Source organism: Mirounga leonina, unplaced genomic scaffold (genome assembly GCF_011800145.1).
Source record: "Mirounga leonina isolate KUSES-001 unplaced genomic scaffold, KU_Mleo_1.0 Mir_127, whole genome shotgun sequence".
NCBI classification, from domain to species: Eukaryota; Metazoa; Chordata; class Mammalia; order Carnivora; family Phocidae; genus Mirounga; species Mirounga leonina.
In genome coordinates, this window is record NW_023270316.1 from 72,603,870 (window position 1) to 72,631,394 (window position 27,525).

General features: G+C 46.8%; 1 protein-coding gene across 1 annotated transcript in view; it reads left to right on the forward strand.

Moving 5' to 3' along the window:
- The window catches only part of FLT1 (fms related receptor tyrosine kinase 1), a 174,246-nt gene that overhangs the window by 122,195 nt on the left and 24,526 nt on the right, over positions 1 to 27,525 (forward strand). Inside the window, exons 15-20 of the mRNA XM_035003626.1 lie at positions 720 to 851; positions 12,702 to 12,808; positions 16,953 to 17,085; positions 22,315 to 22,419; positions 25,775 to 25,888; positions 26,673 to 26,761. Coding sequence (XP_034859517.1) covers positions 720 to 851; positions 12,702 to 12,808; positions 16,953 to 17,085; positions 22,315 to 22,419; positions 25,775 to 25,888; positions 26,673 to 26,761 — 680 coding nt within the window. The remainder of the gene's footprint in view (positions 1 to 719; positions 852 to 12,701; positions 12,809 to 16,952; positions 17,086 to 22,314; positions 22,420 to 25,774; positions 25,889 to 26,672; positions 26,762 to 27,525) is intronic.

Here is a 27,525-nt window from a genome sequence, read left to right on the forward strand (position 1 = left end):
TGCGCCAGCCGTTCATGCTCCTGTGCACCTGGTAGGAACTGCTTGCATTTTCAGCTTAAGGTTGAAGAAACTGAAACACAGAAAGCCTAAGTAGCTTGCCTAGAGTGACAAAGCTGGAAGGGCTAAGACCTGGACTAAAACACAGCCCCAGCTCTTCACCTCTCCGACCAGTGAAGCAGGACTTCCTTTGGCCCCGGGGCCACAGATGTGTTTCAGTCCAGCTGTGTGCTCTTGGTCAAGTTACTTAACCTCACCGAATCTGTTTCCACGTCTGTAAAACGGGAGACCGTGAGACCTTGCGGGGCGGTTGTCAACGTCGAGATGGGAAGTGTGTTGTAATTCTCCAAAACTAGAATTTAAGCCCTCTGTAGGCAAGGATTCATTTGTCTTACTTACACACAGCAGGCGCCAATCAACGGTAAGTGTTCTTATTGGGCATGCTGCCGCCTTGACATTTGCTGCTGAAAGCTGGGTACGCAGCCCCATCTCATGGCCCGCCACGCAGCGAACGGCCTGGGTCCGATCCGCATCTCCAGAGCTGGGCTCCGAGCTCTGCGGCGCGGACCGAGAGAAAACAAATGAGCAGCCCAGCCCAAGGTTACCTAGAGCTCGGATTTCCTCGTCTGAACGCATAATTATAGGAAGAGGGTTGGATTACAGAAGCAGCTGTTTCTGTGTGTCACCCAGGCCCACTAATGTAAACATCTCTCACCCCGCAGGAATTATTTTAGGACCAGGAAGCAGCACGCTGTTTATTGAAAGAGTCACAGAAGAGGATGAAGGTGTCTATCACTGCAAAGCCACCAACCAGAAGGGGTCCGTGGAAAGTTCGGCGTACCTCACTGTTCAAGGTAAACAGCTGCGCCAGAAAGCAACAAGAAACAGATCAGACGTCTATTTCCCTGTTTAACTTTCCACCTCCCGGTCTCCCGCTGCCTCCAGCCTGTTCCTTTCTCTGACCTCCTTGCCCCTCCCCTGGGGCTCTGGGTGAGGGAGGGCGCGTGGGGGGGGGGCCCTGGCGAGGCCCAAGGGGAAGACGCTGGTGGGCCACCCACCCCCCTGCCCCAGAGCCACCATCTGAACCCCATCTCTGCAGGGAAGTAGTTCCTGGAAGAGGGGTACGCCACTGACCCGCAGAGAATGACCGCAGTGGCCCCGCTTGTGACAAAGAAATCCAAGAAGGCAGAGGGGTGTAGAGAGAGGGAAACACCCACACGGTGGAAACTCGTTCGTTCTTTTTCCTTTTCCAGTTCCCACGAGTTAGACATATGCCGCTCTCCTGAATGTTTTCACAAGCTAGGCTTTTGGGGGGTTTTTTGTGTTTTTGTTTTTGTTTTTGTTTTAACACGGAGCAGTCTGCAAAATATTATCCGGGAGAAGCCACACATAAAAAACAGACCACATTTGAGAAAACTATTCCAAGTGCTTCCTCTTTATAGACCTCAGACAGTTTGTTGAGCAGCAAAATCCAAAGCGGTCTAATCCGAGCCAGGACCGTGGCCATGTGGCTCCCATTTGGGAAGTAGCTCAGACCTCAATTTCAGTCCTCTGATGCCAGGAATCATCCAAAACATAACATTTACAGTATCATAAAATATCACATTGGCACCTCTTGAGATGTAAATATCTATGGCATTCTGAAGTCTTCCATGAAAAGACGCAATTTGTTCGGTAGCCTGTTTCCAGGGGCTCCCCAGACAACAGGAGGCACAAGTATTGCTGGCGGGGCAATGGCTTATACGTCAGGTCTTCCGCTCTGGAAACTTGCACTGCTCAGAGTCTAACTCTGGGAATCCAGACTCCTTTAAAACAGAGCATCATCCCCATTCTTTGCCGAGGAGATAATTTTAGAGAGCCTCCTGAAAAATCTAGAAACTATGCTTCCACAGATGTATACTTTCGGAAAAAGTTGAGGGTAGCATTCCCCCAGTACTTACAGTGATGATCCTGTTTCTCTCCCAAATAGTCCTCATCTCCAAGGATTCTTTCAACTAGTCTGCTTACGCGCGGACAAAACAATTAGCCATGGAGAAAATTACGTGCACGTCTCTCTTTAACACCTCTTTCTTCAAAGGATGGTTCGTTTACCTTTTAACAAGGACTCCAGATGTAGCCCTCAGGGAGTCACTCCATCAGGCCAGGGAGGGCTGCAGATCTGAGAAAGGGGCAAGGAGGTCCCAGATGCTCAATCCAGAAGGCATTTTCCCCCATGTCCTGACAACAACCCCAAAAGACGCACAGAGCAGTTAGGAAGCCCCATACAGGAATGAGAGGACTGATCTAAACCCGACAGCCAGGTAATGGCAAACGTAAATGAGAGCTGGGCTCTTCAGACCCACTCCAGCTTCCCATACCTGCCTTCTTTGTGGTTCATCCCCACCATCCCCACTCTTCTCTATCAGGGAATATGCAGCCGTGTCTGACCCAGTGGCTAGGCAGCTGATGGTTTGGGAGAAGCCCTTGCCTGAAGCAGGGATATTTCTGCAAGTTTGCAGCTCTCCACAAAGACTTTATTTCCTTTCCCTTCACCTTTTCTGCCAGGCTGATCTGGGGTTCCCAGAAGCCATCTTGCTTCACGACATCTGTGAGTTTCTTCTGTCTGCAGTCAGGACCACCACCCTTCTATTTGCCACAAGTCTACCCCCTGGGAATAGTCTCTCCTGCTGTGATGTGTTTGCTGTCCACGGGCAGAGCAGTGGCACTGGGGAGACTCCCAGGCTGGACTGGAGCCAACACGCTGGCCATCAGAGAGCCTGACTTACCGCTAACCCTCCTTTGTCCCTATGGCCAATTTAGCAGTGTCCTCCAGGATGAACAGCTGACTCAGATGCTCATTCTCTTCCCTGCCCTCCCACACCATGGTTCTTGGATCTTTAGTCTGTACTTATTTTATCCTGCTTTTTATTATTATTTGGGGATTGATATCCCTCTCTTCCTGACTGAATTGTAAACGTTTTGAGACAGAACTGTGTCTGACCTATCTTTGTATCTCTTAGCTGTGCCCCGCACTTAGCAGGAGACTGTTTATTTAGTACCTTTCCGTGCAGATACTGCTAGACACCTGGTATACCTAATCCCATGAACTTAAGAATCCAAAGAAGTAACTAGTATTATCTTTAGTCTACAGATGGGAAAACAGACGCTCCAGAAAGGTTAAATTATTTGCCCAAAGTCATACAACGAAGTCAGCAGGAAGGCTGGCTGCAGTCCATGTCCTGTAACCTGTGGAGGGTCCACCCTTTCTCCATTCGTCCCAATCCCTGAGGTGCCGTAGGAACTTGTCCTTGAGGCCTTAGCATAAAATTCGGTTCTTAGACTTTTTCAGTTATCCTGTTATTTGGTTTTCTCTCTACCTGGTTCTAATTTCCTACAGTGATTCCTTTTCCCACTAAGTGCTTTTCTGAAGTCAGACAGCATTAAGAATATGGCTGCCACTGATCCTTTCTACACGTTTCCATCAGCCTGTGTCATTTGCTTCTGAGAAAAGGGGAGACCATTCTCACTTGATTGCCATGTCGGCTGCCTCTACAGACGTCCTAACCCTGCCATCTCCTGACATCATCTCTCAGCCTTCCAAAGAGCCCGCCTACTTCTCTCTCCTTCCATCGTCTTCCAATTCTAGAGTGCTCTTTTTAAATGACTAATCTTAAGACATGTTACTTCCCTGCTTCGAATTTGCAGTGGTTCTGGATAGGCTCTCATCCTCATCCAGGCACACAAGGTCCTCCCTGGGCTCCTTCTGCAGGCTTGTGGCTTACCCCTCCCTTCACCCCTTAGCTCCCCAGCTGTGCAACTGCTCCTCCTCATCCTCTGCCTGTACACAGTGCCTTCCTTTGGTCTCCACAGCCTTCCCTCTTCCCATCTCCTTCTCCCCCAGACAACCCTATTTATCCTGACAACTCACCTTGACTTGCTTCGGGTGTAGAGGAAAGGACCTCCTGCCTTACCATCACTTTCGCCTCTGTGCTCCCAGAGTACTTGCCGTGAACCTTTAATGCGAACCTTTAACGCAACGCTTACCACAGCTTACTCTTCACTCCTCTTTCCCTGAGCATTCGATAAATGTGTTTGCTGGATTGATCTACTTAGAAAACCACCACTGAAGGTCTGAAAAAAGACACACGTCAATAGATTGTTTAGGGCAAGAGAGATAAGCCAAATTCAATTAGTTATTAACTCAACAACTTAGTTATGTGCCCAGGACTGTGCAGCACGTGGAAGTATAACCATGATCCCTCACCTCAGTGTGCTTTCACAACCTGGTTGGAAGCAGATTAAGGTGCACAGGGAACAATCAGAACCAGACCAATAAGAATTTTGAGCTTCTAAGGGCACCTGGGTGGCTCAGTCAGTTAAGCATCCAACTCTCGGTTTCAGCTCAGGTCCTGATCTCATGGCTCATGGGATTGAGCCCTGTGTTAGGCTCCATGCTCAGCAGGAGTCTGCTTGGATATTCTCTGCCTCTGCCCCTTCCCCCACCCCTTTCTACTAAAAAAACAAATCTTAAAAAAGAGGAATTTTGAGCTCCTCCTAAGGATAAAATAGAAACACTAGTTTGTATCAAGCAGACCACACAGTGCTGCTAATAAGAGCTCAGGGGGTTCAGAGAGACAAGAAAGGCCATGGGGAGTGAACCAAGGTCTAAAGGAAGCCTCAGAGGTTGTTGGGTTGGCAAGGCAAATGGGGCAGTGAGCTATGAGACAACTGTGAGCCCTCTACGTTGATATCTCCCTTGGCAACAACAAAGTTGAGGTATTTTAAATATTTCCTCTTGTCTAGCTCACTGGGTTTTCTGAGGAACTGGTACTTTTGATTCATGACCTCTTTTCCCTCGGGTGGCATGAGTCTCCAATAGCACCTGGGGAAATGATAGAGCCTTGCAAGGTGGCTGTGGGCACTTCATGCACATGGCTCTTTGTTTTTACTCATTATTGTCCTCAACTGCCATGCTTTTTGAGTTCTTGTGTCTGCTTTTTATAGTTGTCCTGCCTTCTTCCTGGCTCTCTTTTGTAATTTTTTTCTCCCCCTGCTCTCGCAGTGACAGCTGAACCCGACCTCTCTGCTTAAAAACTGGGGTTGGCTGAGAAAACAGATTCCCTGATCTGCAATCATCAAACCACCTGAAATACTGTACCCATTTACAAATAAATGGAGCCATATCCGAATAGGGTAATGATAAAGTAGCGCAAGGAAATGAGGATGTTTAGTCTAAAAACTAAGCAGTGATATTATTGTTTTCCTCAAATATTTGAGAAGCATCAGACTGAGGAGATGTTTCACTCCTCTGACACACCAGAAAATATAGCCAGAACCAAGGAAGGGAGATGGTGGCGAAATTTCAAGGAGGCAGGTTTCAGCTCCATATACAGTTTGGGATAAGGAGATTTTTTTAAAGTGGATATTATGTGGATCTTTTTAGTTAGATGCACCATCTCGGATGGATGTACTTGAGGCTCACTGAATAAAAACTGGATCCTTAGATGCTCTTCCAAACTGTTCAGCGCAGGACCTGGTTAATAATTTTATCACTGAAATTAGATCCTTGCTCTCTCTCTGGTGGCTGTCACTCTGGTGGCCAGGAAACGTCCCCTAGCTTTCGACTTCATTTCCCAATATATGCATATAGACCCTTCACACTGACCTATCTTGTCAGGTTGAGTTTAGGAAATGAAACCAAGCAAATGAGTTGTGTCTGCAGCTATGTTTAACAGATTTAAAGAGGTTCATGAATTAGCCAGGAAGGAAACTGTCTGCTCCTTTTATTTCCCTTGAAAAAGGATTCTTATGCTCATAGATAAAACAATGTGTTATTTTTGTATCTGAAAAGGATGAGTGGACTGTGGAGTCAGAGTGGCTTCTTTAAATAATCACAGGTCTTGTTTGGTTTGGACTGCACAGGATCACACGTGGAACTCTCAGAGAGGAAGTTCTAACGTTAAAAACAACACCACAAAACCGTTCCTAACCAAAATAATTTCTGAAATTGACATAGTGCTCAATAGCCCATGCAACTCAATGGGACCGTTTCAAGGAAAGCATGGCACATTCTCATCCAAGGACTTGAGATAAAACATACTTTATTATTGCAAGAAAGAACCACAATGTATATGTAAATACATTCTTCTAACAGATTTAGGCTTTGCTATTGGAATACTACTTCAATAGCATTTATAATTACACAAGAGAAAATACCACGTTAAACATTCTTTTGAGGATGACTGATGGATATGAAAATCATGGAATGCACAGGACTGCCTTAGGGTCCCACAGTCTAAATGCTTGGAGTGGCAGATGGCAGTAGAGGTGAGATTGGCAAAATTATGCCATGATAATTGCACATTAACACATTTCGGGAAAGGACCCACAGAGCGGGAAATATACATGTGTTCCCTAATCATTTCTGAGAGTAAGAAATAGGAAAAGCCCAAAACTGTCTTGGATATGCAGCCACTCCCTTTTATCCCCCTTGGCCAGGCCAGCTTTTGGGTTTCACTTCTTTCTGATGCTCCTTCGAGCCTGGAGGACCCTCCACGTTAGCTCCTCTCTTCCTGAATCCTGCCCCAAATTCACTCCTCTGGCTCTCCTGGCACTAGGAAGGATGTGATAAACTAATTCACATGAAGATGTTGCTGATTGATGTCACTCCTCTCCTGGGTGTTGGCAACTCAGAAGGGTTCCCAAGGAGAGACCAGCGCTTGCAATGGAAAGATGAACTCGCTACTCACTAATTTCACGCAGAAGGGCTAGGGGACGGGATATGCATGCCTTTGTACTTAAAATCTAAACAATGACATAAAGCTGGCCTTGATCAAGAATTCAAAAAATGGTGATGGAATTCAGTTCTAATAGCTTATGCTCACTCAACATGCATTAGTCTATTCAACTTCTGTGACAACCCAATGGGGATTTTTTTCTACTTGCGAGTGAGAATCTGAAGTACAGAAAGATTTAGGACTTTGTTCAGGGTAACAAAGCTAGGAGTGGCAGAGCTGAGAACCGGATCCGTGTTGAACCATTCTGCTCTACTTCCTCTCAGCTCTAAGGTAGCAGGGGACCCCCTCTGAAGCCAGGTGCGTCACTGCTCCTGAGCTGTGTACCCTTGGGCCAATTACTTACCTTCTTGGTGCTTCATCTGCAAAATAGATGTTAATAATGGTATGCCAAACTTACAGGGTTGTAAGGATTAACACATTCAAACCCGTGTCTGGCATATAATAGAAACTTTTTAACCATTAGCTAACATTATTGTTTGTTAATGTGATAAACCATATTAACTTCCCCAAAACTTTCTGTATTTTAGTTTTCCTACACTTAACCAGGGAGTCACCCAAACGGGGTTCCAAACCACAAAGTTCCTCTTTGACCTAAGGATTTAGGTCAAAAGATTTAGCTTTACTAGCTTTAATAAAAATGTGTTCTAGAACTGATGGCCCATAATAGCAGTTTTAAATATCTTTTTTTTTTAAAGTTCTCTTTTTTTAAGATTTTATTTATTTATTTGACAGAGAGCGAGACAGCCAGAGAGGGAGCACAAGCAGGGGGAGTGGGAGAGGGAGAAGCAGGCTTCCTGCTGAGCAGGGAGCCTGATGCGGGGCTCGATCCCAGGACCCTGGGACCATGACCTCAGCTGAAGGCAGACGCTTAACGACTGAGCCACCCAGGTGCCCCCGCTATTTTAAATATCTTTACCTAAAATTATTCTTGAAAACTTACTTCTAATTTAATCTGAATACAGTAGTTCTCTGTTCTTAAGAGGGGTTCCAAACTGGTGTACAAAGATTCCCAAAGAGCTTCATAAATAGTAGGAGAGCCAATTTTAATATTCCAATAAGTCTTAGAGAAATAATGTAATAAGGTTAACTGGATTGTTGGTTATTGGATTTTAGATAAAACGAAGTAGCACTTCTTGACTGGCTCATGTGGGAGATCAGGTCTAAGTGTATCTGATTGATTTTCTTTTCATCTATATATAAATATTGAGACTTCCACTGGGCCAGTGCTGGAGATGCCAAATGAACATGAAACACACCCATCTCTTGATGTCTTAAGAATTTAATGGGCAATAAACCCAAATGAACAGTTACCTCAAATTAAAATAATGATAGAACCAGAGAACAACACCTAAGCCACCCTGGCAGGTATGAGGCAAATGTCTCAGGGCAAGTAGTGACCCATTTGTCTGTAGAAAACGATCGGTATTTGGCCAAAGTCTGAGTAGTTTTAGAAAGAAGAGACAAATTGTGATATATATGCACTAGGTTTGGATGGAAACCAAATTATCTTGTACTTGAAGTCCAAAAACTAAGAAGGATTTAAAAAAAAGAAAAAAAAAGGAAAGGGAGTTCTGGGGTTGGGGGGAACCTTGAAAAGAATGGCTCCCGCTGGGGCACGGGGTCCTCGGTCTAAGACATAGCTGCTTGCTTCCTCCCCTTTCCTGGTGACACTTGGGCTCATCTCAAGTCAAGGCAGGTCCCAGAGCAAGAGGCCCTGGTCTTGTGCTTGGGGAGCTTTCCTAACCTCCTGGGAAGCACCACCGGTTCTACTGCGAGAGCTGAGTTTCCTGGCCCTGCGTGTCAGGGTTGGGGGCTGCGGCCGCAACCCAGAGTCCAGCCCTGGGCAGAGGGAGCGGCCGTCACCATCACAAAGGCTCAGGGCAGGGTAGCCAGCCACTGCGGTTACACAGACTCTAGACTAGGCACGTCACCCCTCGAGACTCAGTGCCTCCCCTGGGGGGGCATCCGCACTTCCTGTCCCAGGAGGGGTGGTCTGGAGCCTCAGAGGGTAACTGACAGGGAGGACTCTGTGCAGCAGGGTTAGCGGTCTGGAATAAAAAGTACAGTCACCCGGGCACCTGGGTGGCTCAGTTGGTTAGGCGACTACCTTCGGCTCAGGTCATGATCCTGGAGTCCCGGGATCGAGTCCCACATCGGGCTCCCTGCTCGGCGGGGAGTCTGCTTCTCCCTCTGACCCTCCTCCCTCTCATGCTCTCTCTATCTCATTCTCTCTCTCTCAAATAAATAAATAAAATCTTTAAAAAAAAAAAAAAAGTACAGTCCCCCTAACTCTTCAGAGGAGCCACAGTCTGGTCACTCTCCCATATAAAAATAACCTCGCAGCGTGCTCTGATGCAGGCTTGCACACACGGCCTATGAGCGCAGCGGTTCGAGCCCCAGGGCCCACTCCTAGTTAGTGTCAACCCCACCCACGTTTCCTCTCGCCTCCTTTCCCCCTGCCATGTGCAGCTGGGCCATTTCATGGACTGAGCTCATCAGCTGTCACCAGCCTGTTGAAGCTGGGTCTAGTCAGACCAGTGTGGGGATGTTTGACCTCTGAGAAAACATCCAAGAGCTGCATAGGAAGAGATGTTGCTGACTTAAGTCGGTTTCCTCAACATAAGACTATCCTAATGGTTACTTTCCAAATAAAGCAAGTGAGACAGAAAGAGCACAGATACTTCATGATACCCTGTTAATTTCCCATGCTAGTTTTCAGTAAGCAGGGATAGAACACTAGAAAGATCTTTCGCCTGTAATAAATGTTCATCTTGAAGAGGTTTCTTAATGAGTTCTTTAAATGTGTAAGTGCACACAAACACATTTGGTCCCACTGAAAGGAATTTTGCCTGAGTAAGGGCTGTGGAATTACTTTGGGGGTCAACTTCCTGCCCCGTGGAATGCAGTGGGAAAGTTCCCACAATGGGAGGGGGCCTCTCCCAGGGCATTCCGGGCAGGAGGCCTCTGCAGAGGTTTGATGCAGACAGTGCCATGTCTCAAGATGCTGTCAGCATCCCCAACAGCCCAAGGCCACTATGGCCCAAGCAGGTCCCAGTAAGATTCCACAAAACTTATTTGCAGCATAAGCAGAGAAGAGTGTGAGTGTGAGAGCACGTGTGAGTGTGAGTGTGTGTGTGTGTGTGTGTGTGTGAATACAGCAGGGCAGCTGTGAATACACATGGGAGAGGAAAGCCAAACTCATATTAACTTGAGCTTACAATATTCCCGAGAGGATGCATACAGAGAGAAAAACTTATCATACTTCGAAACTTCAACAAAGCTGTTCTCATTCTCATGAGGTTCAGGGAAACGGCCACAAGCTAACAATGCAGCAAATGAAGCCAAATTCATTCATTCATTCATTCACTCACCCACTATATTCAGGATGCCTACTCAGTGCTGGGCACTCTTCTAAACACCAGAGACAGAGCGGTGAACAGGAGAACCACGATCCTACATTCTGCTGCTTTGGATAGGAACTTTGAACCTATTCACCTGTTCAGATGTGAATGCCAGACTGTGAACTCCAGACCATACCTTTCATCTACCACCATATACCAGCATCTAGAACAGAGCCTGCAACATAGGTGGTGTTCCATGTGTTTATTGGATTAATGCCCATGAACAGGAATTTGACCCTGAACCCTTTGAAAGCTTCATGAAGCTCTTTGGCGACAAAGCCAATCATAATGTACCCACTCACTCACCCAGTCCGAGGAGCGGGGACGGGAATGTGGCCACAGCCCCTGGCAGCTTACATTCTGGTAGAGAAACAGTGAGGACCAAAGCATGGAGGTGCAAGAGGACTGGTCAATTTAAGAAACTACAAGTATTTTGATGTGATTGGAGCAAGTGGGAGGATGGTAGGAGATGAAGCTGAAGAGACAAGCAAGGTTGGGCACAAAGGATCCAAAGATTTGGATTTTTATCCTGACAGCCATGGGGGCAGAGGTGGGCAGTGATGGCATTTAGACAGAAGCAAAGTCACGCTGGCTCAGCGAGGAGGAGATCTGGGGGGAGTCAAGGCGGGTCAAGAAGCTGGTGCCGTGGTCCAGGTGACAGGGCCTCGAGGTAGGCAGTGAGCCTGGCAGCACAGGAGGGGACAATCTCCTGAGCCTTGGGAGGAGAAGGGGTGGGACTTTGTGTTGGAGTGGTTGGGGTAGAAAATGTGCATTTCCCCTCTAGATGGAAAGATCCACTGCAGCAGGGACCGTGGGCTGCAGGAAGCACATGGATAGAGGGAAGAAGGAAGCGGCTCGGCTTTCTAACTTGTGCATTTGCTGTTCTTCAGAGAAACTTCACTGGCTCCAACCGCCCGCAGGCAGCATGGAGTTTAAACCCTTCACACAGATGCTCGAACTCTCTGCAGTCGAGTCCTGGCCTGCCTGTATATTGCCACGTGTGCCCCGTCATTTCCCAGCTCTGGGTCCTCACTCCTGCTGTCCCCTCTGTCTCTGTGCCCTCCCCGCCTCATCTCTGTAGGCCACCATCCATTTCAAATGTCGCCTCTTCCAAAAAGCGTTAGATTCCCTCAACCCTCATTTCTTTGTATTTGCCTTACGTCTCAGTTAGGTTGGCAGTGAGCCCCTGGAGCGTGACAACTTTCTCTTGCTCATCTTCCCATCTCCTCCAGACTGACTGTCACCTGCAGTAGGAGTCTGTACCTTCTTGTTGAATTGAAACAAAGAGCCCACGAGATGTAGCACTTTGTCTAGGAAATGGGGATATTATTGCTACCTACTTCATGGGGCGGTTCTGAGGGCTTGGCACATGATAAGTGCTCCATGATACCATTCCTATCATTCTTCTTTAAAAAAGATTTTATTTATTTATTTGCGAGAGACAGGGCATGAGCAGGGGGGAGGAGGCAGAGGGAGAGGGAGAAGCAGGCTCCCTGCTGAGCAGGGAGCCCAATGAGGGGCTCGATCCCAGGACCCTGGGATCATGACCTGAGCCGAAGGCAGATGCTTAACTGACTGAGCCACCCAGGTGCCCCCACATCATTATTTCTAAAGAGAATAAGTTCCATTTGTTCTTCCCTAGCTTAATAGGGAGCCTCTGTCTCCCTGTAATGAGGTTAAAGGATGAGGCACTACTTTAGAATTCTCCAGAAACTGTCCCCTGGAGTCTGTAAGTAGGGAACCACTGTCCTGGCCCACTGGGGCATTCCTTTCCAAATCCCAAAGATCTTCCTCTCTGGAGGCTTCTCCTGAACGCTTTGGGTCGTTTCTTTTTGGTGGTGGAGAAACTGCTCAGCTTTTGATCTGTGTGTGATTCCGGGAAATGAGGCGATTGGGAAGGACCCCCTTGGCATCCCAGCCCCCCTGCAGGGTCAGCTGCTGCTGCGAAGGTCAGAAACGGAGCCAGGAGTGGTGAGCAGGAGGTGGGCAGTTTGGCCCGACTGTTCCAAAAGCAGCGAGCAGGCACCTCTAACAGTCCTTGAGTTTTATTTTTATTTTTAAAATCAAAGTAGAGGAATTTTGTGAGTCCCAGAGGAGCGCTTTTATGTCATTTTTGTTACTTTTTTTCTTTTTCTTTAGAATTTCCTCTAAAACCCTTTAGGGAGATTTCACATATTCCAGATTTAGCACTTTAATGGGCTTTTGTTCCTGTCTTAATTTTTTCCTTTTTAAAAATTTCTCCTCTGATTTTTAATTAGCTATTTCTGGGATTACAGAGTTTGCAAACTCAACTGCAGAATTTCTGGAAAGTCTTTTCATTTCTGCGTGAGTTCATGATGATAACATCACGCACCCTGCCTGACTCAGAAGGTAAGAGAGGACCTGTCCCAGAGTAACTCTTGCACCAGCAGATTGCGTTCGCCACGATGAACCATGTAGGGGCATCAGACCCGTTTTCTAGAATCACAAAGACTCTTAAGTTGGACGGTGCCTTTTGAGGATCAGCCTGATGGTTTTCTCTCTCCAGGAACCTCGGACAAGTCTAACCTGGAGCTCATCACTCTGACATGCACCTGTGTGGCTGCAACCCTCTTCTGGCTCCTGTTAACGCTCTTTATCCGAAAACTGAAAAGGGTAAGAACATTTCAGATGAAGTTCTACGTTCCTTTTTACATAATGTTCTAAAATGCTTCTCACGGCCAGAGCAGGCGCGGAGCCAATGTTAGACTCTAATCCCCTTGCCCCCTGGCTTCTGTCTCGGACCTGGGGAGCACCAAACATAGATCATTAAAATGCCTCTCAACCGTTAACGGGAGTGTTCACACCCAAAGCTAGAGCAACGAACAGAGGACTATTTCCCAGAAACAGAAGGGATGTTTTTGATATAAAGATATGTCATAAAATCTTTAAATTCAGCATAAGGCCTGCAAAGTCTTTCTTATTCTCTGCCAAGAAATGAAAAGGAAAATGCAAAACAGAGACCCCCTCTGACTTACGTCTCATAACATTATGGGAGTGCACACAGCACACGGCGGATCCGTGCCCTCTGAGCCCCACCACACAACTACGTTCTTTGCTGCGAGGTTCAGCCTGAGCACAGGACATCAGATCTCTATCATCAGGCCTGCAGCCCCACTTGCTTCTCTGCAGTCCGGGGGAGAAGAGCCGACAAGCGTTCATCCATTCATTCATGCCTCCAACATTTACCGTGCACCTGCTCCACGAGGAGCGTCAGGCCCGGTGTCAGGCCCTTGGGTGGCAGCGGAGAGGACACGCGGAGTGTGCGGTCTGGAGAGGAGCCTGGCTTTCACCAGTTGCACAGACAAATGTGAACCTGCCGCACTAGAGGCAGCTGACTGAAAGATGTACCGTAAGGGGCGGGCAGTCGGGCCCAGAGGGAGGGAAAAGGGCTTCAGGCCGAGGGAAAGCCTGTGTGAGGCTGGGGCAGGACAGGGACGCCTTGGGAACGAGAGCCTGATGGAGGCCCGTGTGGCTGCCGTGGAGGGAACAAGGTAGGAGGTGAGGTGGGAGAGGAGAGAATGCAAAGGCTGGCCACACAGGCCCTTGCAGGCCTAGGTAAGAAATTTAGTCTGTGTTCTGGAAGTAAAAGGAAGCCTGGCGTCATGGGGGTGGGGTGTTGTTAAGCAAAAGGAGGCAATCAGTGTAAGAGAGCAGTGTCTGGAAAGAGAATTCTGGCTGCTATGAGAATGGACCAGAGGAGGCGAGGGTGCATAGAGAGGAACCTACCAGAAGACTTTCTAGTAACCCAAGTAAGAAACGATAGTAGCTCTTAGTCTAAGGGATTAGAATTCAAGACATATTTAGCGGGTTAAATCAACAGGACGTGAAAAGTGTCAAGGAGGCCTCCTCCATTTCTAGAGATTTCTTAGTCCTTGTTATCGTGCCAGGTCTCATGACGAGCTCTTCATGTAGTATCCCAATTAATCCTTCCAGAAATGCAAAGAGGTAGATATATTATCATTCCCATCGTAGACAGAAAGAAAGTACGGTTCAGAGAGGTAATGTGTCCAAAGTCACAAAGCTAGTTAGAGTTGGAGCTGAGTGTTGAACCCAGGTTGTGCGACCTTAGGCTTAGTAACCAAAACCAACGAGGTGTACTTTATAGCGTCGATATGAGAGGCAAGGCTAAGCAGGAGCCTTCTGTGGTAATATGTAACATCAGGCGTCAGCTGGTTTTGGGACGTGACAGTGAAGGCCACTGCTTTAGAAGGACACAAAGGCCACACCACCGGCATTTGAAAGGGGAGACAGAGCGCATAGGGAAGTAGGTCTAACAAAAGCAAAGCTTGCCAAATCTGGAAGGGAGGTCCAAAGGCTACAAAGGAGGGAGGGGGAGAAAAAACTTGAGAGAAAATGAAGTTTAGAGAACGAATTCGAAGGTTGTGGCAGGAAGGAAGGCAGCAGAAAAAGGCAGCCCACTCTCCTCCTCCCCACTCCCCAGAGGAGGGAAGGACCCCACAGGAGCAGAGTGGAAATAAAGCTGGAAAGGTGCATTGGGACTAAATTGAAGATGGCCCTAGTATTTCTAAAAATCTGAAATCTTGATGTCAATAAGAGAGGATGAGAGCAAGAGATGATTCCTTCCAGAAGAGGATCCTTAGGGAATTTGAAAGGTGATTAATTGTGGGAGGTAAAGAGATACAGGCCCTCAAAAACTATTTCCATGTGGTTTCTGTAACCGCAAGTGAATTCCTCATTGATATGGACTGGATGTTATCCTTTTACCCCCACGCCGCATAGGTCAGCGTTAGAATTAGAGCTAGCATTGATGGATGCTTACTGTGTCCCAGGCCCCGTTCTCATAGCTTGACATGGATCATTTCATGCAATATTCACCACAAGCCTGGGAGATAAGCACCGTCATTATCATTATTTCGCAGATAAGGATACCAGGTTTAGAGAGGTTAAGCGACTTGCCAAGGTTAGGTGCTGGTCCAGAGTTGATCTGTGACTCAGAGCCAGGCAGCCAGCTCAATGCCTGGGCCCCGAAGCACTGAGCTGTGCAACTTCCATGCCTAACACCTAGTAGCTGCTCAGTGTTAATGTCAATTGAAAGAATAAATATTTGTCAACTAAGATTCTACTATCCGACTCTCCTCCAGCCCTTCCTTGAGGTTTGTCTGGTGTTCCCTCTCATCTGCCTTATTGAGATAAACCATAAAATTCCATGGGGAGATTGTCTTTCATTGCCTGATCCCCTGTCTCTCTCAACACCTCCACCAACCTCCCCACGTGTGGTCCCAAAACTGACACGTTCCTTGCTAGGCTTCAGCTAGCCTGGGCTCTTTGAAGATTGGAGGTTTTTTCTCACGGCCTTGGCTATATTGGACATCAAAAAGTATAGTCCTAAAACCTACTCACGTGGCTTCTCTAGTACACATCCAGCACCCTGGGAGAGGAACTTGTATTCCTTCCCAGACTCACACGAGGGTCTGATGGGCTGGCCCTCACAGATTAGCACCAGTGGCAAATGCAGCTCGTGACAAATGTGCTCCGTATCTTTCTCTGGTTTCCACTCGCCATGGAGGCCAGGCAGATCTTTCTGCTTTGAGCTATTTGTCACACATTTTAGTGATAATTTCTAGGAGAAGGAGACCGATTGCAAGTGATGGATGAGGTGAGCAGTGACAGCCCAGAACAGGGTGAGTAAGAGCTGAAGAATGCGGGCGAGCGTGAAATGGTGTGGATGGAGAGGGTGACTTCTCTCCTGAACTCTGTCCTGCCTAGGGAAGGGCAACGCAAGAGGGTTCCAAAACTCACGGAAATGAAGTTGCTGTAACTTCTAGGCAAGACTTACCCAAACCCACCTTATATGGGTAAGCAACCTTCTTTTCTGAACTGCCCATAGAAATGCCATCATCACTTCTACATTGAATCAACAGGCAATAAATTCATTGATGGGAATCTAAGACACAAAATGTAAATCCACTTATCTATGCTTATGAAATAAAGGATGTTTTCTGGGCTTGATGTCCATTACCAAGATAAAATAAGCACCTGAAGGCAGATGCCCGCCTTACTTATTTGACAATCCTACTAATGGCCAAAGCTCAGGACATGGCTGTGTTTAAGTCCCATGCCTTATAGACTCCTCGGCCTTTGAAATAGTCAACTTCTATTTCTTATTGAAGGTAAATCTTATTCTGTTCTCACCAACGGATCCCATAGTGTTTCTAGGTACCTGCAGCAACCAAGGGGCCAGGCCTTCTGAGTATATTTAAATACTTCACATGAAATATGCCTCTCAACTGTCCCAGAGCTCCTGGGTTCACTTCGCCACCTCTGGCCCTTCTTGCAAATGCGGAAAAGCCACAGTCACACTTCTCACCGTTGGCCTGGCTTGTGACGTATATCCCTGCTTGTACAGATTGGCCATGGGAAGTTATTTTCAGTCACTTATTTGGAATGATTTTATAAAAATGCTTTGCATGTTTTGGGGAAGGACTATCATCTGGTCATTGTCTAAGAACAAGCAACAAGGTCACCGACCATCTGGGTGCATATTATCTGAGACAATATGGCGGAACCAGCCTACAGAAATGCGGCGTGAGAAGAGTAAGGAGTTATTTAATGGGAAGTGTGATGTACATACGTGTATGCGGAGGGGTACTTTCTGTACCCAACCGCACGGTTTCAACCACATGAACCAAAATAGCAGCAGATGCTGCTGGGTATTATTTTAAATTGGATATCCAGGGTTTTTTAAGTTGTTTCCTTGTTGGTGACTTTGAGATCTCTTTCTTTCTTTCTTTCTCAGTCTTCTTCTGAAATAAAGACGGACTACCTATCGATTATAATGGACCCAGACGAAGTTCCCCTGGACGAGCAGTGTGAGCGGCTCCCTTATGATGCCAGCAAGTGGGAGTTTGCCCGGGAGCGACTTAAACTGGGTAATGTATTCGTCCAACAGATTCCTAAACCCACACTGAGCGCCTCCTGCCTACAAAGCACTGTGCTCTGAGGGCTGCAAAAGTCACCTAGACTCGGGATTCTCCCCTCCAGCCGCTCACAAAATGGCAAGGGAGGTGGGCACAGAGGTAAATAGTTCTAACAGAATGCTGGGACGGCAGTACAAAGGCACGGGGGAGGGGCGCCTGGGGGGCTCAGCGGTTAAGCCGCTGCCTTGGCTCAGGTCATGGTCCCAGCGTCCTGGGATCAAGCCCTGCATTGGGCTCCCTGCTCCGTGGGGAGCCTGCTTCTCCCTCTGCCTGCCGCTCCCCCTGCTTGTGCTGACAGATAAATAAATACAATCTTAAAAAAAAAAAAAAAGGGATGGGGGCACCTGCTTTTTCTTGCAACAGTCTCTAAGCACCTGTCTGAGCAGCAGACACCCATCTAAGCCGTGGGGGGTACAAAGATGTCTGAGTGCGCTACCCCAAAGGGGGACGGAGATCGCCGCAGAAGGAGATAAGTGAAGGGCAGGGATCAGGGCCACCACAAGGCTTACAAGTACAAGCACTCCTAAACAAGGACATTTTTGAGGACTTAGAAATTTGTGACACAATTCAAGATGGCAAGGAACAGCACAGCCAAACACGTGGAAAGAGCCTTCAGTGCCCCTTCAAAGCTGTGGGTCAAAGAACCCCGCGGCACAAATCCGTAGACTACGTACGTGGAATTTCCGTGGGTGTTCGAAATGTCCAGAGAAGAAAGTCCCAGGGGTCATTTAAGTTGCATTTTTGAAGAGCAAGGACCACTGTTCCTGCGTAAACATCAGGCAGCTGTGCTTTCCTCCAGCTCAGTGTCACAACGCAAATTAATCTCCATCCTGGGGTAGTACAAAACCAAAGAAGCCTCTGTGACTCTTGCCCAAAATATTTGGACTGTGGCTTCTGAAAAATTTCTACTCACTCCTGTGTATGCCAGAATCATTAATAGTTGGAACTAGCAACAGAGATCATGGATCCAGCGTTCCCAGATCTTGTCACTCTCGGCGAAAGAGCCTGTTGTTCCGAATTCGAGGGCAATGCCTCCCCTCCCTCGACAGGCAGACTATATTGGAGTGGGTGTCTGGCAGGACGGAGAGGGAGAAATGCTTCTTCTTCTTGTTCTCTTGGGCCTTGAAATGACTCTGCTTACATTTCTTCATACATGAGAAAGAATACTTGGCCCCAAGAGTATGTTCTGTTTGGCTTGGGGAAGAAAATTAGAAATCAGTGAAAAGCTGGAGAGACAGGCAAAAGCCAGCAATGGCTGCTGACAGGGGGAAAAAAATCATCTAAATTTAGAGTAGTTAAGGGCAGGTGGTACACTAGATGAGTTCCTTCTGCAAGTCTAAATTATATGGCAGCTAGCCCAGCCCTTCAGTGACCTTGGCAGGGAACTGGGATAATTTTCCCACAACCGTAAGCCATTCTCAGGCCACATTGCTTTCCAGAGTTATTAGTCACAATCAAACATCCCTCTTCCTGTATAGGACATATGAGCTTTCGTCCCATCCCTTCACTCCTTCACCTAGTATCCCTGTGCTCCGTATCACATTGGGGGCCAAGCTAATCCTTCCACCAAATTTCCCCTGGGGCCTCTGTGGGTTTAGATAATCCCATTTCAGGAGGTTCTCCTTGTGGAAGATCTCTCTTACGGTTCTTTCCCTTCCTGGAGTTGCCAGATGTTATGATTTGGCTCATGTGCACGTGAGTGTCTTTGATGGGTGAGAGAAAGGGGGTGAAGTCAGCTCACTCTGTCTTCCAGTGCAGAGCGCGGCGGCAAGGGCCAGAGGAATGTTACTCCTACCAGCATGGGAGCAGAAAGGCCCAAGATTTGGGGGGTTTGAAGCCAAATAAATGACAGAAAGTAATCTGAAGTAATGTCTGGCAAGTGAAAGTAACCAAGACTATGGATAGTTGGAGAGGAAAAGCTGGTTTGATGGGCAGAGTTACAATGGGGCTATAAATACAAAAAACATGCTGTGTAGGGAAATACACAGACAAGTGGCATCTGATTTCAGCTTTTTGTACTCTGTTGGTTCCTACTAGCAGCCCTGTTGAGACAAGTCAGCATTTATGGTACCTGATAGATAGATACAGTAGGAGTTCGGGTCAAAAGTGTTGCTCCCATTGAAATGCCTGAAATCCGGGAAGAACGGAATCTGTTTTGTTAGTGCTTCCTCACTAAACCTAAGGGAGAAGTTAGCTCTTACAAATGTATCACAGAAGCTGGGATAATGTCAGACAACGCAGCTTTCTATAGCAAAATAAAGTCAGAATTACCTAATCTAGGAAACTACACAGGGAACGTGGAATTTGCAAGGGGACGGCACCTGGGCTGGTGTTGCCTCTTAGAAGACCAGTGCTGCCAGGCACTCTCCCTGGAGTGTCCCAGGGACACCCTGGCCAGTCAAGGACATTGTTGAAGGAGATTCCAATAGCCTTTCATTGTATGGCAATGACCTAGCACTTTGACGAGCCAGTTAGCGGCATGTAGGTAACACCAAGGAGGATTTTAAGGGAAAAGAGGGATCGGGCAAGGTCAAGCCCAGGGTCACCGGGCTCCCCTGAAACTGGAACAGTGGGTCTGCCAAAGGATTCCAATGCATCAGATGATTAAAGAGCGCATAATAGCTTCGTGCTGTTTTATGAGGCAGCAGTCAGCTTCCAAGAGAATAGATGAAAAGGCTGAGGGAAGCCAAGTGAGAACGAGCTTATTCTCACTGACAGAAGCAAAATCCCCAAACACTAGTTAAAATCAAGTGTGTTGTGCCGGGGTGAAGAAGGGAATGCGTGGGGCTGAGGCTGTGGAAGGGAAAAGGATTCTGCCTGCCCCCAAACAAAGCAAGAGTCTTCACGGTATGTGGTATGTAGGAGATGTCCTAAGAGAGAGATTACCTGGATATTTGTCAGGCTCGGGACACTTTTCCTATCAGGCACGGCAGAGGGAAAATGTTTTTTGCCCTAAAAAAGCAAGGAATGAGCATCCAACCAAAATGCACCCATCTTTACAAGTCTGGTAGCTGCCAATGCTCTTTCCATGCATGATTTCCACATTCACTACCTGCAGGGTCCTCCCGAGGCACTTTTATTTAAACCTAGAGTCCCCATTCTGGTCTATTTCATGGACAGTTTTATCTGAAGAGGGAAGCAGAGCCCATATCCCTGTCCATGGTGCCCACTCTGGGAGGAATGATCTTTATCAGTCGCTACCAGTACATGTGAGAAAAAGCGTGTAATTTCACCAGTGTTCCCTCCTAAGGAAGAAGGAGTCCCCAGGAGACAGCTGCAAAGAGGCTCTTATGATCGCATCGGTAACTGAATTTTTCCTGTGTCCTGACTGGGTGCCTGGGGTGGTTGGTAGTGAGGGGACGATACTAAGCAGAGCCAGGGTGATGTCATCTTTGTTACTGAGTCACTGCACATAAAAGTATAAAGTTGTAATATGATAAGGAAGCAGGAAAGCTTCGTTATAAGCTTTGTAAGAATCTTAAAAACAAACAGACAGAAACCTATGTCTTTGGGGGGGAAGGGATTGGAGTAGAAGGAAGGAAGGAAGGTCGGTTGGTTAACTCACTGAAGGCCCCTTATCGGAACAGTTGTCTGAGAAAGACGACTAGGCTGAGAGAGGAGGGCTTGTGTCAAATTAACATTCTAACTGCCAGGATTTACTTTTGGCCAATGGCATTGTGTTGGCTACTTTCCCCCCCAGAAGAACCAAGCGAGAGTGACTTCTTTGGCTCACTCTTCCTTTTTCCACATCATGCTTGAGGTGTACTGTTTCTCTCAGTTCTATTTGGCTACCTGTGTCCTGATGGTACAAAAGAAAGTGCCCTGATATAAAAAGTAGCTGAGGTATTCAGGGGGAGGGGGGGTGCTCTCTTCATGGAGCATCACCTTCATGGTCTCCAACCCAAGGGTTCCTCTAGGTCCCCATAACTGTACAAGACTTGCTCACAAGTTCCCAAATGGCTACTCTTCCTTCTGCACTAAGGCACAGGGGGCCCTCTGTGCACCAGGTCCTGAGCCCGCTTCTGGGAAGATTCAGACGTGGTTATCACCCCTCTGAGTCAAGTGGTCTCATGCAAAGGTGAGGAAAGAAACATGTTAACAGCGGTCACAGCAGAACATGACAGGTGCCATGAAAGAAACCTGACTTTGTTATTGCATTTGGCAACCATTTCTCTGTGGCTTAAACAAATTGCTGCCAGTGGTTGCTAGGTTCATGTGCTGAACCCTGAAGATGTCGACATCGTGTAAGGGCACGGTAGGATAGCTGGGAGCATTTTGCCTGGCAAGGAAGGCTGAGAAATGATTTCATGATTTTTGTGTAGCTATGGGGCATTCTCAGAACCGATAGCAGTGACTGTCATTCTGTTTCTTCCTTTCTGCTGTACACAGATCAGAAGAGAGGCGCCTGGGTGGCTCAGTCGGTTAAGCATCTGCCTTCGGCGCAGGTCGTGATCCCAGGGTCCTGGGATCAAGCCCCACATGGGGGTCTACTTCTCCTTCTCTCTCTCTGCCCCTCCCCTCTCTGGCGCATTCTCTCTCTCTCTCAAATAAATGAATAAAATCTTAAAAGAAAAAAAAAAAAAAGAAAACAGCTCAGAAGAAATGACCTCAAGAGGCAAGAGAAGTGGCTTAGGTTAAACAAAGGGAAGTCTTGGTAGTAATGTTAAACAATGGAAGAGACTCCCCAGGAAGATTTGGTGAAGAGGAAACTAGTCACCCACCCAAACCAAATGCCTCCCAGGGGCCCAGTCTCGCTGCAAGGGACAAAGGCACCTCAGAAGCCCAGTGAAGAGGTGGAAGGAAGATACCCAGAAACATGTCCCTTACTTTGACTCTTTGGGGCTCAGTTTATTGGGGATTCCTTTCTTTTTTTTTTTTTTTTTTTAAAGATTTTATTTATTTATTTGAGACAGAGAGAGCACATGAGAGGGGGGAGGGTCAGAGGCAGAAGTAGGCTCCCTGCCGAGCAGGGAGCCCGATGCGGGACTCGATCCAGGGACTCCAGGATCATGACCTGAGCCGAAGGCAGTCGCTTAACCAACTGAGCCACCCAGGCGCCCTGGGGATTCCTTTCAAAGTCTACATGGCTCACATATGCACACAGGATACTTTCTTCCGGAAAAAGACTTAACCTCACCCTGCTGGCTTGGCAAACAAACCAATGTCTTCTTTTCATTGCAGGCAAGTCACTTGGAAGAGGAGCTTTTGGAAAAGTGGTTCAAGCTTCTGCATTTGGCATTAAGAAATCACCCACATGCCGGACTGTGGCTGTAAAAATGCTGAAAGGTATGGGTGTCATAGTTTGGCTTTTAGCGGACCGGTTGCATTCCCAAAACACTGGTACGAGCTAGATATGGCCTAGGTATAGACGCAGCTATTTCTGCTTGGGTCACATAACGATCTTGCACTGCTGGAAGCATCCTTGGCTTCAGGAGTTTTAGATCAGGCCCGTGAGAGCTCAGAATAAACGTTGTAAATGAAACAACCCAGCACTGTCCACGAGAAAACAATTTCTGTCACCTCAAAGATCTTTCTCCTCTCCCATCGTGGGCTCTAAAATACTAGGGACTTAAGCTCACTATAACCACAGGTTCAAAGTTTTGGAATGATCCATTATGACCTTGTAATGGGAAATTAGCTGTGCATCATAAATCCCAAAGGCTTAGCTGGGGCTTGACCTAACTATAAAGTAAAACTATGAAGCTGGAATAATTGAGATACTCAGAAATCTAAACTATTTTATACTGTCAGATCCTACCCGTAAAACATTTCCTCTTAGAAATTAAAAAAACCTATCTATCTATCTATCTATATCTTTCTCATGTTGAAAGATACTACCACTCTCTGAAGCACATGCGAAGTGAAGTCACATGAATCACTTTGTGATTCATGACCATCACAAGACAGATGAAAATGAAAATACGTGAAAACTACATAAATCAGACATCTCAAAGATGCAGATTTCTTTTGAAGTATGGAAAATCTTCATTTCTTCATTCATGATGGAATATTCATGTCATTTTGACTCATTTTCAGATTCCAAAACCCAAAAGTACTGGAAACCCAAAGGGCATTTTTCTAGCTTTCCCAACTCTCCGAGATATGACCAGGGGCTCCTGAGGCATGGGAGGCCATGAACCCAGCCAAGCAGATCCCTAGGAAAGGCTCCAGGAGAAAGGACCATTTGCATAGGGAGATTTCAGAGCACTTCCTTTCTTCCAGCATGGATGCCAGCATTGCAAGAGCCCCATGAAATGATATTTTCTACCCCAAAAGGCTGTCCTTGTCAGGCAAAGTCTCTGATAAAGCTCTTCAAGGAACCTGACCGTTCTACCAGAAAGTAACCAGAGAAGGACTCTTACACCCACGAATCAGGATTTCTGCTCAAAATGGACTGCCCAGATGATGGCAGGCCTTCCTGTGAGAATCCCTGCATTCCAGCACCCTGCCCCGCACCCCGTGCCCCAGATGCTGAAGAGAAGAGGCATCAACATGTCCTCTGTATGAGAAAGCACCAGACTAAGTGCTTTCATGTGTTAGGTTGAACCACATGAAATTGCCATTTTTCTTATTTTTCTCTCTCCAGCCTTTTGAGGTAGATATTATTTTCCCAGTTGGTGGATGAGGAAACAGGGCTCTGAGAGGTTAGATCGCCTCTGCAAGGCCCCACAGCTCACCAGTGCAAAAGTCAGGCACAGCCCCCCCCCAACCCTCCCCCGCACAGTGCTACATAAGAGGGGCTGCCGAGACCTGGCCTCCAGGAAATGGCCCATTGCTCCAAAATCCTAACATGGTCCTAGCCCAAGTTATGGAAGCAACCTGATATCCAACCTTGAACGAAGTTGAAACTCCATCTGGAAGCATCTGCTTCCTTAGCTGGTCCCATTTCCCTGTACTAACCACACACCATCTCCTGGAGAGGCGGGTCTGCTGCCCATGCTTGTCTATTGTCCACCCAAGATAACACCTGCCTGTAAATGGAACAATCCGAGGAAGAGAGCTTGGTTTTTTTCCCCTCTGTGCCGAAGGGGCATAAAAGCATGCAGGGACTGATGAGTTTGAGGGGGATGATGCTGACTTGAAAAATTTTAAAGGCCCCCAAAATGTATTCTTTGTAATACAGAAACAGCATTTGCAATATCTTTATAAATGCTTATCTTTTTAAGCCATGAGCCTTGATTTTTAAAAGATTGCCAAATCACCCACTATATAAAATTCCTAAAAACCATTTTCATTCAGCTTTCTTGCTCGAATTGGTTGGCCATCTGTTTCAAGAGAAACTGAAAAGACAGAATGTCAAACATAGGCCGTGAGTCAGAAGCTCCTTCAAAGTGCCCTTGAGCAGAACCTTTAACCTTTTTGGGCCTCATGCCCATGTCTGAAATGAGAAGAGTATTCACAGTGTTTATTTTTCTAACAAATATTTGTTGAGCATCTACTGTGAGCCAATCTCAACCCCGTTGGAAAGCTTCTAGTGTTTATCTGGTTATTACTTAAAAAATAATTTAAAAATGATTTGTGTTTATGAAATACCATGCACATGCTCTGGCCATTTCGCAGACTGTTCTACAGAAATACTTGCATATGTGTACAAAGATTACACATTGGCTATCTACTACAGCATTATTTGTAATGGCAAAACACACACACACACACACACACAAACTAGAGACAGTTCGAATGTCAAGAATGCTATTAATCAACTAACAAGAATGGAAAAAGTCTCTGACATATTAAAAAGCAAATCTTAAAAAAATAGAAAGGATTCCATTTATGTAAACAAAACAAAAAGACCTTTAAGTAGGTATATATGTTAATAAATATGTAGAAAAAAGTCTAGGGAAGTAAGCGGTTGGAATGACTTTGACTTTTTACTCTGTATAAATCATATTGTTGGAATATTTTACAGCAAGATTATATGACTTTATTTTTTAAATTTTGTAAATGCCTTATAAATTAACCAATAAGAAAGACACCCCTCCCCACCACCACCAAAAAAAGAAAGGGAGAAAACAAACAGAACAAACTTAATTTAGGCTTTAGACTCTGCTAAATCTTAGAGTGATGTTGTTTATCTCTGCGAATGAAGTTGAAGTCAGATGCTTATGGATCCTTACAACTCAAGATAACCCTGCAGACTCCAGGGAGGAAAAGGTTATAGGGAGAAAATAACACATTGCAAAGATGTTTACAGAAGTGGCCATTCCACTCTTGCAGACCCCTGGTGCTCCTTCTTTGTAACTCTTCAAAGAGGGGCAAGTGAGAAAAAGAGGGGAGGTGTGGGCACATCCCCTGTCTGGAAGGTTCTTGCTGCGCCTGGTTCTGCCAAGCGGAAGCCTTTGGAAGGCGCCTTCACAAGGTGCCCAGCTCTGAGTCAGCGCATTGCTGAGCAGACCAGGTCCACCAAGAGGAAATGCCCAGTGACTAACCCCACCACTGCTTCTGGGCCTTACTGTAATCAAAAGGATGTTGGAGGGAGGGAGTAATGAAAACAGTCTGGAGACCGGGCCTTTCTGCAGATGTGGGGAAGTTAATGAAGCAACCGGCTGAGCATTGGCAAATATGGAGGGCAGGAATGCCGCCTCCAGCGGAAAGAGCCCCATTGTCCTGTCGCACTGACTCTTCCTTGTTTCTCACACAGAGGGGGCCACAGCCAGTGAGTACAAAGCTCTGATGACTGAGCTCAAGATCTTGACCCACATTGGCCACCATCTGAATGTAGTCAACCTGCTGGGAGCCTGTACCAAGCAAGGAGGTAAATGAGGAGGGCCTGCTCCCTCTCCCGATTCACATGCCAAGAGCAGAGTTGGATATATAGCTCCTTCTCCCCGGTCCTCCTCATCTCCTGAAAAACGGCCTCTCAGTAGGTCCAGAGGAAACAATTTGTCCATTTATGGAAAGGCGCTCCCATCCTAAAAATGCCTTTCCTGTACAGTTAACTGAAAGTTTCTAAAGAGAAGGATTCCCTTTGAGACCTCCTTCCAGGGGCTCCAGGTCAAGTGGAGAGCATTTTTCTCTCAGGATGGCTTTGAAGGAGTGTGGCCAGAGCTAAGGTAACGGATAGAAGGGTGAGCTTTCTTCGAAGCTCCACATAAAGGAGTCACTACTGGTGGGATCCCAGGAGGAGGGGATGTGAGGGACAATGAGAAGGGCCCTTCCCTTCAGACAGGTTTTACCCGCTGGCGCAAGTGGCTGGGACAGGGCTGTGGTCATGACTCAGGGCTCCAGCATGTTCCTGAAGACCTTTCTATCTTCCCCTGTGGCAAGGTTAGCACTTGGGTATAGATGTATGATCACTGCTTAAGCCAGAAAGAAAGGAGCGAAAGACCTGTGCACATCGGTGTTTTCCAAGGTCAACAAAACTAGTAGAGATGAAGGGTAGTCGGGAAGACCCTACATGTTGGGAGTAGCAGTGGGTACAGAAAGCAGCTAAGGGCTGGGAGACCCCAACTAGAGTCATAGAGACCCAGCCGTAGGCTGCCTGTTTCTCCATTGCCCTTGAGAAGTGACAAGTGATAAGCCACCTGTTTTGCGTACAGGGCCCCTGATGGTGATCGTTGAATATTGCAAATACGGAAATCTGTCCAACTACCTCAAGAGCAAACGGGACTTATTCTTTCTCAACAAGGTAAGGAATTTAGGGGTTGGAGGTTTAGGCGATAGCAGCATAAAGCCAGAGAAAACTGTATTTTTCCATTAATGACTAAGCCTAAAACCCAATCTCTGCTTTTTCCTTCCATGCTAATATACCACACTTTTTATGGGCAGCACAGAGAACATGTAATCCTAGCCTATGAAGCGACAATTAGAGGTTACAATTTCGAGTCATCTACCTAACTACCTATCCAAGCATCTTGATCATTTTCTTTCTTTCTCTCTCTCTGTATATACAGACACCCACACAAGTCACTTAGTTACTTCTTTAAAGAAGATGATAGCAAGTATAATTGTCTCCATTTACTAGAGAAATTAAGGACTCAATCAACTGAGTGACTTTGCAGTGAACATGAAGCCAGAGAAATTATTTTCTCCCCTTGCTGTGCCTTTTTTTTTTTTTTAAAGATTTTATTTATTTATTTGAGAGAGAAAGAATGAGAGAGAGCAAGCACATGAGAGGGGGGAGGGCCAGAGGGAGAAGCAGACCCCCCGCCGAGCAGGGAGCCCGATGCGGGACTCGATCCCGGGACTCCAGGATCACGACCTGAGCCGAAGGCAGTCGCTTAACCAACTGAGCCACCCAGGTGCCCCCCCTTGCTGTGCCCTTTACTTCGCCTTCCCCAGACCCACACCACCCATGTCAGCCCTATGCGCACACAGAACCAGCTTTACCCACTAAAATAAAACCACGTAACAAAAGGAACATGTAGGCTTAAGCCCTGAAGGCAGAGATTA